Consider the following 14833-nt stretch of genomic DNA (forward strand, 5'->3'; position numbering starts at 1 on the left):
GTGTTTAGGCAAATCAGATGGTGGCTTCCCTTTGTAATACACACTAGTCCAGAGCCCTTAAAACAAGACAGGTATTTTTGGTACATGCACAGATTTTTTTAAATGGACAATTGCAGAAATTAAAGCAAACAGCAAAATAAAAACAACTTCTAGATATTGGCCGCATACAGATATTTTGGTGTTCTGAAAGGGCAGCAAGTTAATTAATTATTACAGTATTTTTTATTGTCGGGGAGAGGTGATCACGAGATTTCCTGCCACAAGCGCAGAAAATAATTTCATGAGCTTTGGAAACTATGCAACTTGACTTGGGGGTGGCATGGAGAGATTTCTGCTTCGCCCGAGGCAACAAAATGCTTTGGGCTGTTCCTGTTCATAAGGAAGAAACCTCATTTTCAAAGAGGATGCTAGGAAAGGGAGTGCCTTTAGTTTCTATCCAGTAGATCAGAGCTCATTTAAGATCTTGTAAGTCGGCCATCCAGCACAACTGTCCCACACTCAAGTAAATAGTCGCATTACTTCCTCGGAAGCTAGAATTCCCACAATGTATTTATTGTGGGTTCTTATCTTTAAAAAATGAAAACATCCCGCTAGCAGGCTCAGACATATGGATAATGTTCTGGTGGTGAGAAACAAGCCACTGATGAACAGACCAAAATAGAGGTTTGATAGTCTGAAGTCTACATTTCCTCAATACAGCAGGCATGAGGCCAGATATGGGGAATCTAGCGCTCTGGATAGTAGACTTGCCCCATCATTCCTGGGGATTTTGTCATTCTGGCTGGGGCTGATGGGATTTGGGAGTCCAGCTCCACAGGTTCTAACCCCTTCCTTTAAGATGTGTTACTGGAACACACTGGAAAACATCCCTAGCAGTTTTCTGTGTCTATTGATGGGTCGCCCTCTAGGAAGCACATCCTGAAAGTGACGACGACCCTGTGTTTGCCCCCAGCACCTGATATGCAGGGATATACTTTTGCTGAACATTGGACATTCAGTGGCGAGAAAAACTTTGTCTGCTAGGTTTTGTCTGTCCCGTGCAATGGGAATGGAATGGAAGAAAGCCTCTGGGAAAAGAGGTAGCCCTACTCTGTTAATTTAACATTGTCTAGCATTTAATGTTGGGTGTGGTTTGTAGGTGGCGCAAATCAGAGATTCATGCTGAAACGGAGGGGGGAACGGATACTGGTGTGGCAATAATAGGAAATGAGATGCCAGACTTTGCAGCAGCGCAGTCTCCATGCAAGTCGGCCGCAGAGGACTGGATGAAGCAACAGCATGGAGCCTGCCGTCGAAACGAAGTGGATCCTCAAAGCTGCTTTCTTTCTCTGCCTTGGCTGGTGTACGTACTGCAGCTCAACTTTGGCTTGTGGGGCAGGTGTAGGGTTGCCAACTGATCCCAAAGGAACTGGCTTTGGCTTGTTCCTGTGTCTTTAACAGCAAGTTGATCTGCAGCAATCGGCAGGTGAATCTGTTCTCAGCTTGGAGAAAAGTAGTGCCACCTGCTTACAGCTGTTTTAAAAGGCACAGGAGCAGGGGTTGGGGGTTTGGAGCCATCAGGAGTGGGGCAGCTGGTTGGGTTGCAGGTAAACTGAATCAGGGCTAATGGGGGGGCAGGGAGGGGGCTGCAGTGTTTTAGACAGTGACTTTAAAAAAGGAACAAAAACTTACCGTGCGTGGGAAGGCTTGCTCAGTCAAGCACTGAAATGAGGATTTTTAAAAAACCAAACAATGTTTCTACAGGTCTAGTGGTATTAAGTGCTTACTAAATAATAACCCCACTTTGCATTTATTTTGCCTGTGTTTAAAGCCTGTCTCACTAATCCATTGTAGTTGTTACAACAGCCCTGTAAGGTAGGTTAATATTCATCTCTCCATATTGTTCGGGGCGGTGCATCGAGTTGTTGAAAGCTACCTTGAGAGCTTGGGGCTAAAATCTGAGACCTTCCTACCTCGCGCAACCAATATGAGGCTAATTAATACTGCCCCACTGCGCAGGGCTGTTACCAGGATTACAGAGGCTGGCTCAAGATGTTCAGCAGACAGCCACTTTATAGACTACTGCAGTGTGTAACGTGGGGCTACCCTTGAAGGCTACCCGGCATCTTCAGTTTGTTCCAAACTGGTTTGAGAACGAGAGCTGCGTGGTCTCGCAAAACATGTTGCTGCTCTTCAATGATGTTCACTGGCTTTCCAAATTCTGCTGAAATCGTTGAGCTTAACTTAAACAGCCCTATACAAATCGGAGCATGGAATAAGGATGCCTGCCTTCACATGGTCGAGTGGACTGTACCACTTGAGACCGCAAGTATAATGCTGTATTACTATTTTTTTTAAAAAGCAGCCCTCCATCTGGATACACACAAAACTAGAACTGCAGGGAAAAGCATGAGTTTCGGCTCTTTCTCCCTAATGCAAGGGTGGGAAAGCTCAGCCCATGGACGCCAGGCCAAATTTTCCCTAAATCACACCAGATGTCATATGTAACACCAGGTGTGGGGCAGGAAGAGGCATGGCACATCCTATCCCTGCAGCAAACAGAACTGAACTCTCTTGTGCATCAGATGAAGGGTGGAAAACTCAATCCTGCTTGGTGGAAGTCCCTGAGAAGGCTCCTTGCACATGAGGGTAGATCATGCACCTGAACCCTGCAGAAAGCGGGACTGAACTCCCCTTGTCAAAGGCGGCTGGCAGAACAGGGAGCTAGGGGAGAGAGAAAGAGCTGGGACCATTGTCCCCAAAAGCTCTAGTAGACGGGCAGCTTTTTAGTCCAACACTGATGGCGGAAGAGTTTCCTTTGCCCCACCTGAGGGCAGCAGACTACCGTATGTTCCGGCGTATAAGACGACTTTTTAACCCAGGAAAATCTTCTCAAAAGTTGGGGGTCGTCTTATACGCCCAGTCGTCTTATATGCCAGAAAATACAGTAGATTGGAGCTGCAAGGCAGCGGATGACATGGTACACACACCTCTGCTTCCCACCATCCTGTAGCTGCTTGGTACACACACACACACACACACACACACACACACACACACACAAAAGCATCTTATGTCTGAAGCTGTTTCCTCAGCCTACCAAATGGTAGGACCACCTTCGCATTGGCATCAAGCCAATGTTTAAGAGCATCTGGGCTGCCTGCCGCTTCCCCAGTGGGGTCACTGAGGGCATCTTGTGCAAGGGAGCTGACACGGCTTCCTGGCCTCTGGCAGCTAGAGTTACTTCAGGGAGCAAAAAGGCCTCCTCGCCGCCGCCACAAACCCTTCCCTTTCTTTTCCCACTGTGTGCATTCTGACACATTCTGTGAAGAAATAACATGCACCCAGTGGCACGCTAAGAAAACTCATGGGGATTCAGGGCATTGCAAAGGTGTGGAAGAGGCCATAAGACTGGGAAGGAGAATAAGGGTCAGATGACTCATCTAGCCATCTCTTTGTCAACGGAGAAGCCGCGTGTTGGGGAATGTCCAAATGTGGCCAACTTCCTCCTGGCCAGACATGTGGGTCAAGAGCCAAATGTATGCATGAGGAAATAAAATATTAAAACTCATACGCTAAAAGCAGTGGCGCCTACGATGGGGGTGGGCTTGCATCCTGCTGCAGCCAGGCTATCCCTAGGAATATTGGGCATTTTTGTAGCATTTTTGAGCACTCTGAGTCCATTTACATACGGTTTTGTTGTAAAACTTATGCAGAGAGCTTGGAAAGTAGGTCAGCAGCACTATTCTTTCTCCCCGCATCCTCACTGCAGAGCAGGGGTTGCTAGTGGGAGAGAACGGATTGCCTGAGGGAGCTTCCTGCATGTGCAAGATTTGAACAACTTATAGAATCAAATAATTTGTAGAGTTGGAAGAGACCCTGAGAGTCATCTAGTCCAACCCCCCTGCAACACAGGAATCTCAAGTAAAGTGTCCGTAACAGATGGCCACTCAGCCTCTGCTTAAAAACCTCCAAGGAAGGAGAGTCCACAACCTCCTGAGGGGGCCTGTTTCACTGTGGAACAGCTCTTACTATCAGAAAAAATCTTCCTGATCCATAGTTCAGCCATTAGGTTACACCAGCTCTTGGAAAGTGCCAACCACAGACTTTCCACCCCAGCATTTGGAAAGCACAGACTTAATCCAAACAGTCAGAGGTTGCCTTGTTTCCAAAGAGCAGCATGTGAACTTCAGCTGTTTGTGTTTCTCTTCTCTGGCATTTCCCCCTCCTTCCTTGAGCCTTCCCTTACTGTGCCCCTTCCACCCACTTGCAAGCTTCTCAGGCCTCCTGTCTCCTTTTCCTAGACACCTGTTGCTTCTACCTGTGGCCACTTGTCCACTTTTCCTAGAGACAAGATGTGTCCATTCCCCAGCCAAAGATTTTACTGCCAGAGACCCCTGGAAAGAAAACAGAACCCTGTGCTGGCTCCAGGGTTGGGGGGGCTACAGGCAAAATATCCTGAACAGGCCTCCTCCCTGCCCATTCACTTGCCTTTGGGCCCATTCTGTATAACTGTCCAGCATATACCGTAACTCTAGCAACCTATAGTAACAAGATGTAAACAAGGTTTCTCCCCTCTCCCCAAAGGAACAATGATTTACCAGGGACTGGGGTGAGTCAATAGGGACAGCTGGAGCATAGGCATAATATACAACATTCATGGTGGCAAAATGTAAAAAAATAACTGGACACTTGGGCCTGTTTATTCAAGTGGTAGCCTCTCCAATTGCTCCCCGCCCCACCAACCCAAGGCTGCTTTCAGGTTGGGCTTTTAACAAAAATTATTTAAAATTGGAATTTGGACATCTTCCACATCTGGAAGAGCCCCTGGCAGCTTGTGAAAAGGAAATGTCTTCTTAGCAGTGTTGATGCGCCGAACTCTCTGTGCCACAGCATTCTGCTACCATTTTCCACTCTAGGTTCTGCAGTCTCTTCAGATTTCAACATCATTGATACAGAGACTCCGGTGTTTTTCCGAGGTGACAAGGCCTCTCAGTTTGGCTACCGTGTTGTTCAGACGAGAGCAGACGATGGCATGTCCTGGTGAGAACCAAACCGTTGCCAGTTAATTTTGTTCAGAGCAGCCACATGCCCATAAACAGTTGTTTTCTAAAACTTGCTTCCCTCCTGCAGGTTGGTAGTGAGTTCCCCCATGTCAGGCAACCGGACGGGATCGCTTTTCCGCTGCTCGTATGATACAGAGAAGTGCCAGCCAGTGGTTCTCCACCACAACAGTAAGCTAAAAATTTGTGTGCCTCCATTCTTCTGAAGGTGAGAGTGTCGCATCTGATGATTTTATCTCCTGAGAAGAGAGAGGTAACTCTTGAGGGCATATCTACACTACAGACTGATACAGATGTTACAAGTCCCTATTTTCATCAGTTAAATTTTGGAGGGTATGCAGAATAGCTAGGAACTCTGTGTATGTATTAATATCCATGAGACATGGGGACAAAGTCTCTTTATATATTATGTCTCACTTATATGTCTGTCTCTTTTTTCTCCATGCCATCTCTCCTTGTCTGAAACAAAGATACCTCTGGAATATCTCTGGGACTTTCGCTGGCTGCCGATAAATCAGACTCCAAAATAATAGTAAGTAAAACCAGAGTGGAATCAAATAGCAAAATAGTGCAAATCCATGGGTGTGTCTGCGTTTGCAGTGTCTGTCACTCAGAAAGGAGATGAAACAGAGGCAGCCCTGACATTAGTGAGAATGAGGCAGCCGCCTCAAGCAGCTGATTCAGGGCGTAATTAAAGGAGGAAAAAATCATTTTGAAATTTATTAATATTGTATTTTTACTGTCAGGGATGGGAAGAGGAACTTGTGGGATTTTCTGCTTCAGGTGACAGAATAACTTGACCAGCTGTGGGTGCCTTGCAACTTGGCTTTGGAGAGAAAATATTGAGCTCAAGCAGAAAATGCCCTGACCTGGCCTTGAGGAGGAATTTCTCTCAGTTTGGCTGAGACAATCTAGAGTCACATCCATATCATACATTTAAAGCACAGTTATGTCACTTTAACAGCCTTTACTCCCCTGAAAGAATCATGGGAAATGTAGTTCAAGGATGCTTGGAATTGTAGCTCTGTGGGGAGTCTCCTAACAACTCTCAGCACCCTTACTAAACTACAGTTCCCAGGATCCTTTGGGGGAAGCCGTGGTATAAGAGTGCTTTAAACATTTCAATAAATAAGTCTATGGTGTGGATATGACCTAGGTGCTTAGGAGACTGGGATCCCATGGCTGTTTTCATCCTTCCTGTCCACACAGGCCTGTGGCCCAACATGGGAGCGTCGATGTGGGGACTTTGATTATCTGAATGGTGTCTGCTATATCATGAGCAATTTTAACCAACCTGCCAAAGAGATCCATCCAGCTTTCCAAGGTAAGATTTGGAGAAAATTAGCTTCACATGCCTCTTAGCATATTGCATTAATAAGCTAGGTTGGGGAGCATTGGTTTGGTCAAGGGGAAGAGGAGACAGTCGTGCGCATGAAGTTGGACCAAGGTTGTCACACATATTGTCTCCTTTTAAGTGCTGCAGCACGGTTAGAAATTCAGTATGTGCAACTTTTCACCATTGCTGCATCTGCATGCCAGGTGAGAGTTATTCTGCAGTTCTAGCATCCCAAGATAAGCTTTGGCCTACCCCATATTGTATTTATCAGGCTATCCCCTTTGAGTTCCATGGCAATTCTCTCCAGTGAAACCATTCTTTTTGTACATTGCTCTGTAATACACAATGACCCAATATGTCAATTACAAATAAGGAATTTGGACCACTGCAAATCATACTTGCACACCTCCAGAATGGTGTCTTCTACCTGCACCGTGTCTCTCAGAGGTCGCTTTCCTGAAGGTGTGGATGTTTGATTTGGGGTGACTCACAGCTTAGTTTGGGGTACATGTCCTTGGTTCCTTATTCATTTTGCTTGATTTTGACTATTATTGATGAGGGCTTGTACACCTGGCAATGTCATGTACTAAAACCAAATACTAGGTTGGACATAATTCTGGAACATCTCATGTTCCCTTGGAGGTGTGGCTCTGTGATTTGTGGCAGCCCAGAGTTTAATTTGGGATGTTCAGACCCAATTCCTCATTTGCAGTTGTTACCTGAGATTATCATGTGTTAAAGACCGTTGTGCGAAGGGTTCTGACTGGAGAGAAATGTTGTGACTCTCGAATGGGAGAATCCCCACATTATGGAGACCTGCAAAGTTTATTTTAGGATGCCGGGGCATATCGGCTTCCGTTCCTCGTTGAGGCTATTCATTTGTCTTTGTTTTGAGATGTCGTGGGAATGAATGCAACCCATTTTCCACACCCATCATGCCTCTTGTCCACTCAGAGTGCACTGTTGGCGTGGATGCTGTGATCTTATTTGACGACTCTGGGAGCATTTCTGATGATTCCTTTCACACAGTGAAGAACTTCACCCTTCAGCTAATGGCTTCTGTTTCTGAGGCAGATGTGCTGGTGAGAGCAATAAGGAGCTTGTTGGCGCTGCATGTGCGAAATGACTGGGTGGGTGGGTGTCATTGGGCTTTGCTTCTTAGGTCACACCCCCTCCATAGTTTCAAAGCATTCTTATAGCATTTAAACAGTCATGGCTTCCCCCAAAGAACACCAGCTTTTTAAGGGTGCTGAGAGTTCTTAAAGGTAAAGGTAAAGGGACCCCTGATCATTAGGTCCAGTCATGACCGACTCTGGGGTTGTGGTGCTCATCTCGCTTTATTGGCCGAGGGAGCCGGCGTTTGTCCACAGACAGCTTCCAGGTCATGTGGCCAGGATGACTAAACCACTTCTGGGAAACCAGAGCAGCACATGGAAACACTGTTTACCTTCCTGCCAGAGCAGTACCTATTTATCTACTTGCACTTTGACGTGCTTTCAAACTGCTAGGTTGGCAGGAGCAGGGACCGGACAACGGGAACTCACCCCGTTGCGGGGATTCGAACCGCCAACCTTCTGATTGGCAAGTCCTAGGCCCTGTGGTTCAACACACAGCGCCACCCGCGTCCCCACCTGAGAGTTCTTAGGAGACCCATTATTCCCCTTTGTAAGATTTCTGAGAGGGTTCTCTCCCAGCCCCACCTGGAGATGCTGAGTATTAAACCTGGACTTTTTGCATGCAAAGCAGATGCTCTACCACTGAGCTACAGCTTTGAGTTTCACCTTGTCACAGGCCCTGCCAAGTTTGAAAGGAACCCCCATGTGGCACCGGTCATTCTTCATCTGCTGCCCTTAATTCTGTACTCCTTCCCCGTCACTGCCATTGTTGGGCTGCCCTTCTCATGCCCTCTTGTTACTACTGCTTGCTTTAGAAAAATATATTGAATGGTTGGGCATCAGGTGCTGTGAAGTGAACTACTGTGTCAGCTAGACTTATTTACCCAGAATGCTTCTGGGCAGCACATGGCAGGCAGCTGAAGGCTGGCAGATGTGGTGGTATGCAGCACACGCCACAGTTTCCCACCACTCTAACAATTGCCACTCACCATCTGGTGTCATTTGCCAGAGAGGAGCTCCTGGGCTTCTAAGTCCTGAATGTTGACTAATGGTGCCAAAGTGTGGGGTGTGCTCACTGTATTTTCATTGATGACATAAGCCATTCTCCAAATGATATTGATTCTTCACATGTGCATCCAAACTCCCCACTGCATGGGGAAAGAGGAGCAGTGCGGTGTAGTGGTTAAGAGCGGTAAACTGTAATCTGGTGAACTGGGTTTGATTCCTCGCTCCTCCACATGCAGCTGCTGGGTGACCTTGAGCTAGTCACACTTCTCTGAAGTCTCTCAGCCTCACTCACCTCACAGAGTGTTTGTTGTGGGGGAGGAAGGGAAAGGAGAATGTTAGCCGCTTTGAGACTCCTTGGGGTAGTGATAAAGCGGGATATCAAATCCAAACTCCTCCTCCTCATGTCTTCCAGTTTGCTATGGTCCAGTTTTCCACTGAAGTCAACCTGGTTTTTGATTTTAACTACTACAATGCATTTAAAAGCAAGGTGAAGGAAATAGTCGACGCAATTCAACAGACCAAAGGAAATACTCACACCCCGACTGCCATCCGCTATGTGGTGTGAGTACCAGGGAAATGATTTTTTGGGTTGGAGGAAGAGCCGGGTGCCTTTTGCCCCTTCAGACCCAAGCCAATTGCTGCCTTCTTTGCAGGGATAAAGTCTTCTTACCCAAGCTTGGCATGCGACCTCACAGCAAGAAACTCCTCATTGTCTTGACTGATGGTGTATCCAATGACATGAAAACCACATTTGAAGTCGCTATACAGGCTGCAGATAAGAAAGGCATCATCCGTTATGCCATTGGGGTATGGAGTTCAAAACCATCATTGAGGTTGCAATGTGTGGATTCTGTGACTGCACCATGCAAGCAGACAAGTGCAGGATCAGTACCTTGGGGAACCAAGTGCTGAGGTTATATGTGGCAGGGACCCATTAGTAACGGGGGGACAAGATGTCTTTTTAGAAATTCCCTGTTGCTTGTTCCAGGTTGGCAAACAAACTAGAACAGATGAGCTGAACACAATTGCTTCGTCACCTAATAATGTTTTCGAAGTCGACAGCTTTGATGCACTCAGTAGCATTCAGAACCAGCTGAAGGACAAGATCTTTGCCATTGAAGGTCAGTGTCGCAAGGTGTTGGAGCATATTTGCTGATGCTCAGTTTTGTCCAAGAACTATAGGCGTGGTACAGTAAAGGGAGGGCCCAGGATGTAAAGAACTGAAGAACCTAACAAGGGAATAAAGTTTAAGTTTCAGAATTCACAAAATGACATGGGCACTGTGGAACAGGGTGAGTCGTTGTGTCAGTCATTATTGCTAATGCTGAGGTGTCCAACAGATTCACCTGACACCGCTCAACTTGACTCTGCCCAGCCGTTTGCAAAGGAGGTGCAAATGTGGGGGTGTCATCCATGCTGAAGCCCCACAACAACAGTACTTCTTGTACGAAAGCTTACTCTTCTCCCAACCCTGGAAAACTGCATTTGTTCTGCTCTAACATGACCATTTAGAAAGGGCAGATTTTGAGGCCAACCTTCCTCCTCTCCTTCCCCCCCCCCTTCCATTCTTTACCTCTTGCCTGTCTTAATTATCTTTCGTTTCCCCAAAAGGGACCTCTGGAATCTCTGCTGGCAATTCATTTCAAAAAGAACTTTCTCAGGGCGGATTCAGTGCCCTCCTCACCCCAGTGAGTAGAAACTCTTGTCATAAGAACATACGCTTTGTTTGGGGTATTTATATCCCACTTTTTAGGCAGACCTCACAAAGTGGTTTACAAAAGACCATCCGAACAATAAGTGTGTGTGTGTGTGTATATACAGTGCTTTTTTTCTAAAAAAATATTTGGGGTATACTCATTTTGATTCAAGAAATTCACCATTTTATAGTTCAAATCGGGGAAAATAAATACAGTAAATGGACAAAAGAACAAAGATTCACAAAATGTTTAGGGGTATGCATACCCCTGCGTCCCCCCAGAAAAATGCACTTTTGTGTGTGTGTGTGTGTGTGTGTGTGTGTGTGTGTGTAAAATAAAAGGGAACAATAACTTTGCTTTAGAAGAAGCTATAATTTGCTTCCACTCCCTTCAGGACTCTGGCTTCCAATGTTATGAGAGATGGTGAAAAAGTAATCCAATTCTATTTTCCCATTCAGTTATGCATCTCAGTCGGTTCCTCTTAATCTTTCATTCATGAGTTCTGAAAACAATTCCTACCACCGTCCCTATTTAAAGGGAAGTCTCTCCTCATGGGCTGCCACAACTAGCAATACAACACTGTGTGGGATGGATTTGTCTTTTCGCCGTGCAGCCTTCCCCCACCCCCACCCCAAAATTTTCCTTTGGGGAGACTTACTCATGAATGTTTTCTGCTGATGCGCAGAGTCTGATCACCATATATAGAGAAGGACTCAGTTTCTCCCCCTTCTGATTGGTTCGCACCCTGGGAATGTTGTGTGTATGTAGTTGGACTGTTTGGTTCAAGTCATTTGCAGCTCTATGCTCTGCAGGTACCTTCCTGTAGTTCAGCTGTTCCTATTTGTAAACTGATCTGGATTTAAATCTGTACACTGGCCTATAAGGGATAGGACTGGTGGGAGAATAGCTTTGAACTAGATGATCATTGAATAAATTTAATAAATTTGTGTTGCTTTTTTAAACACCACAATAATTCTATGATTACATGTAGAACACCCTGTTATTTTGTTATGCAGAGTGGGGAAATGCTTGACTTGGCTGTGGTTTGGTCATTAATTGGAGGAGAACTGAGAGGTGCAATTTGACTACTCATGTCTAAAACAGAATGGGCTGGGGAGTAGAGCTCAGTTATTGATGTTTTTGTTGCTAATTAATTGTTATATCACCCTTTATCAAAATGTCCCAGGGTGGTGCACAACATTAAGAACACATTTTACGGAGCACTACAAAACACACACAATAAAAAACATAATAATAGACAGCATAATAATAATAATATAATCCCACAGCTTTAACAAGCCATAGATTATTTAATGACCAAAGGGTAAAGAGGAATGGTTTTGCCTGGTGCCTAAAGACATGTAACCATGGCGCCAGCCGAGCTTCTCTGGGGAGAGTATTCCACAGTCGGGGAGCCACCACAGAAAAGGCCCGTTATTGTGTTTCCACCCTCCGAACCTCTTGGGGAGCCGAGGAAATAAAAAACGGCCTCGGATGAGAAGTGCAGGGGCCAAGTCAGTTCCTATGGGGAAAGGCAGTCCTTCAGCACCGAGAAACCACCACCACACCTGGGACTGCAGTCTGTACTCACCTCACCTCTCTATCTTTCTTCATGCCTCCATTCCCTTTTCCTCCATCCTCTTCCAGGGACGTGTGGTAACTGGAGCTGTTGGTGCTCACACTTGGTCTGGGGGTCTGGAGGAACAGTCTTTGGGAGACCCTCCCCAAATCCAATTCCTGAACATTTCCTTCAATGTCTCATATCTGGGTGAGTGAGGCAGCTTCTCCTTTGCTTCCATATCTAATGGCCTGCCAGGAGCTAACTCATCCAACCCGACATCCACAACCTCCTCTTTCTTTGTCTCTGACAGGCTATTCGGTGGCTGTAGCTCAGCGTGGAAAGAAGCAGTTCTACATAGCTGGGGCTCCGCGATACCAGCATGTTGGAGCTGTCGCAGTCTTTGAAAGCCAGAGTAAGCGCTTGGTGGTATTCCCTGAAGGGGATCAGGTAAGAGGCAGAAACCGGGGTGCAGATCAGTCTCCCATTCACTTCATCTTGGGTGTGAAAGTTGTAAGCTGCCCTGGAAGTTGAGTTTTAAAGCAAGGCAGGCTACCTTAACTAATCTAGAACCAGCAGAGAGATAGGAGCACAGGAGTCAGTCTCTTGGCCCATGTAGTTTGGTACTGTCTGCACTGACTTGGCAGCAGTCAGCTTCAGGCAGCGGATGTTCCCATCCCTGCCTAGAGATGCTGAGGATGGAAACCTGGGACCTTCTGCATGCCAAGCAGGTGTCCTACAGCCTTTCCCCTCTTTCTCTTAGAAAGTTTACTTCAAACACATGGAAGAGACAGAGGGAGTTGATAATCGAACAACTTGTCAAAAATCACTGAGCAGCTGCTAAACATTAAGCAGACAACATATTGATAGTGACTAGGAGAAAATCCTGCAACTACAGTGGTACCTCGGGTTACATACACTTCACGTTACAGACGCTTCAGGTTACAGACTCTGCTAACCCAGAAATAGTACCTCGGGTTAAGAACTTTGCTTCAGGATGAGAACAGAAATCGTGCTCCGGCGGCACGGCAGCAGCGAGAGGCCTCATTAACTAAAGTGGTCTTCAGGTTAAGAACAGTTTCAGGTTAAGAACGGACCTCTGGAACGAATTAAGTACTTAACCCGAGGTACCACTGTATTAAAATCTGAAAAGGCTCTATTCCTGTGTTTCTCCTTTTTCTTGTGCCTCTTCTCTGATGACCTTTATTTGATCACAGATTCCAGTTGACTAACTGATTAATTCTGCCATGGGATACTCCTGTCAGTCTCAAATTGCTTCATATCAATATTCCAAGAGGGTTTTGGGCCTACATCTTCTCTCTCTCCCTCCCTCTCTCTCTCCCCCTCTCAGGGCCAAGCTAGACATGAAACTAAAGATATGAGTGCCATGAGCCTGCCCTGTTCTTAAAATCTAAATAATAGGTGGTAAAGCTGTGATCCATCGACCTCATTAAACCTGCTAGACCTTTTGGCATGAGCGTAGCCAGGTTTTTTGTTGGGGAGGGCCTTTTGCTAGGGAAGGCATATCCTCAGTTAGCTATGTATTTTTCTTTATTGGGGGGCAGCTGCCACACCCTGTCCCCCCTTGGCTACACCCATGCCTCTCAATTTGGCCCATGAGTCTGTTTTGGCAAAGATTAAGCCCACTAGTCTAATTGGTCATCTTCACTTCTGCCAGTCACCTCTATATTGTATTTCTATTTCTTTCCAGTTGGGTTCTTACTATGGGGCTGAGGTCTGCTCCGTTGACCTAGATGAAGACAACAATACCGACCTTGTTCTGATTGGGGCTCCCCATTATTACAGTAAGAACCAAGGTGGGCTTGTTGATGTCCGCTCTATGAATGACCAGGTGAGGAAACGCACTAGTGGTAGGGTTGGGAAGGGTGGGCGGGTGGGAAGAAGGGGCAAGGAGGAGGATGGACCAGACTTGCTCACATCTATAATAATAATAATAAATATTTATTTATTATTTATTTATTTATTTATTTATACATACCCCGCCCATCTGGCTGGGTTTCCCCAACCACTCTGGGCGGCTTCCAACAGAACACTAAAATACAATAACCTATTAAACATTAAAAGCTTCCCTAAACAAGGGCTGCCTCCAGACGTCTTCTAAAAGTTTGGTAGTTATTTTTCTCTTTGACATCTGGTGGGAGGGTATTCCACAGGGCGGGTGCCACTACTGAGTAGGCCCTCTGCCTGGTTCCCTGTAACTTGGCTTCTCGTAGCGAGGGAACTGCCAGAAGGTCCTCGGCACTGGACCTCAGCGTCCGGGCAGAACGATGGGGGTGGAGATGCTCCTTCAGGTATACTGGACCGAGGCCATTTAGGGCTTTCAAGGTCAGCACCAACACTTTGAATTGTGCTCGGAAATGTACTGGGAGCCAGTGTAGTTCTTTCAAGACCGGTGTTAAATGGTCTCGGCGGCCACTCCCAGTCACCAGTCTAGCTGCCGCATTCTGGATTAGTTGTAGTTTCCGGGTCACCTTCAAAGGTAGCCCCACGTAGAGTGCATTGCAGTAGTCCAAGCGGGAGATAACCAGAGTATGCACCACTCTGGCGAGACAGTCTGCAGGCAGGCAGGGTGTACCAGGTGGAGCTGATAAACAGGTGCCCTGAACTTCTGGAAAAACTGAACTTCTGCTCCATCCAGCTTTCATGGGAAATGTGGGGATGCAGCTCAGCTTGATGAGTGGTTAATGCAGATAGAGAGGGGAATTTTTAAAGATTCCCAAACTTTCTCACTGTCCTTGGATCTCTGTGCTGAACTTTCCTTTGATGTTAGACTGATAAAGCTGATCAAATTTCCTTCCTTGCACTCTTACTTCCGAAGCTGATGGGGAAAGGGCATCTGTGGATGTATCTCTGCTGAATGCGAGGGGGGTGTAATAGAATAGGGTTGAATAGTAGAGTTGGAAGGGACCATGAGGGTCATTTGTCCAACCCCCCGCAATCTTTTGCGCAACGTGGGGCTCGAACTCATGACCCTTGAGATTAAGAGTCTCATGCTCTACCAACTGAGCTATCCCAGGAGCCAAGCGTGGCTCTGCTGCATCTCCAGATTTAGTTAG

The 14833-nt window shown here is 46.4% G+C and overlaps 1 protein-coding gene across 2 annotated transcripts in view; it reads left to right on the forward strand.

The window, feature by feature from the left end:
- Positions 1 to 1185: 1185 nt before the first annotated feature.
- Positions 1186 to 14833, forward strand: part of LOC310748333 (integrin alpha-X-like) — a 28960-nt gene continuing 15312 nt past the window's right edge. The window contains exons 1-13 of one of the 2 annotated variants that reach the window (XM_083584041.1): positions 1186 to 1342; positions 4899 to 5022; positions 5113 to 5213; positions 5513 to 5574; positions 6252 to 6366; positions 7333 to 7460; positions 8914 to 9062; positions 9155 to 9308; positions 9490 to 9622; positions 10113 to 10189; positions 11846 to 11966; positions 12070 to 12206; positions 13468 to 13608. In XM_083584041.1, the coding sequence (XP_083440167.1) occupies positions 1279 to 1342; positions 4899 to 5022; positions 5113 to 5213; positions 5513 to 5574; positions 6252 to 6366; positions 7333 to 7460; positions 8914 to 9062; positions 9155 to 9308; positions 9490 to 9622; positions 10113 to 10189; positions 11846 to 11966; positions 12070 to 12206; positions 13468 to 13608 (1506 nt within the window). In that variant the 5' untranslated portion in view covers positions 1186 to 1278. Of the gene's footprint in view, positions 1343 to 4414; positions 4592 to 4898; positions 5023 to 5112; positions 5214 to 5512; positions 5575 to 6251; positions 6367 to 7332; positions 7461 to 8913; positions 9063 to 9154; positions 9309 to 9489; positions 9623 to 10112; positions 10190 to 11845; positions 11967 to 12069; positions 12207 to 13467; positions 13609 to 14833 lie in introns of those variants that run through there. The other variant, XM_083584042.1, reaches the window with a different exon arrangement.

The sequence above is a fragment of the Podarcis filfolensis genome (genome assembly GCF_964270895.1).
Source record: "Podarcis filfolensis genome assembly, chromosome: 13".
Lineage (NCBI taxonomy): Eukaryota > Metazoa > Chordata > Lepidosauria > Squamata > Lacertidae > Podarcis > Podarcis filfolensis.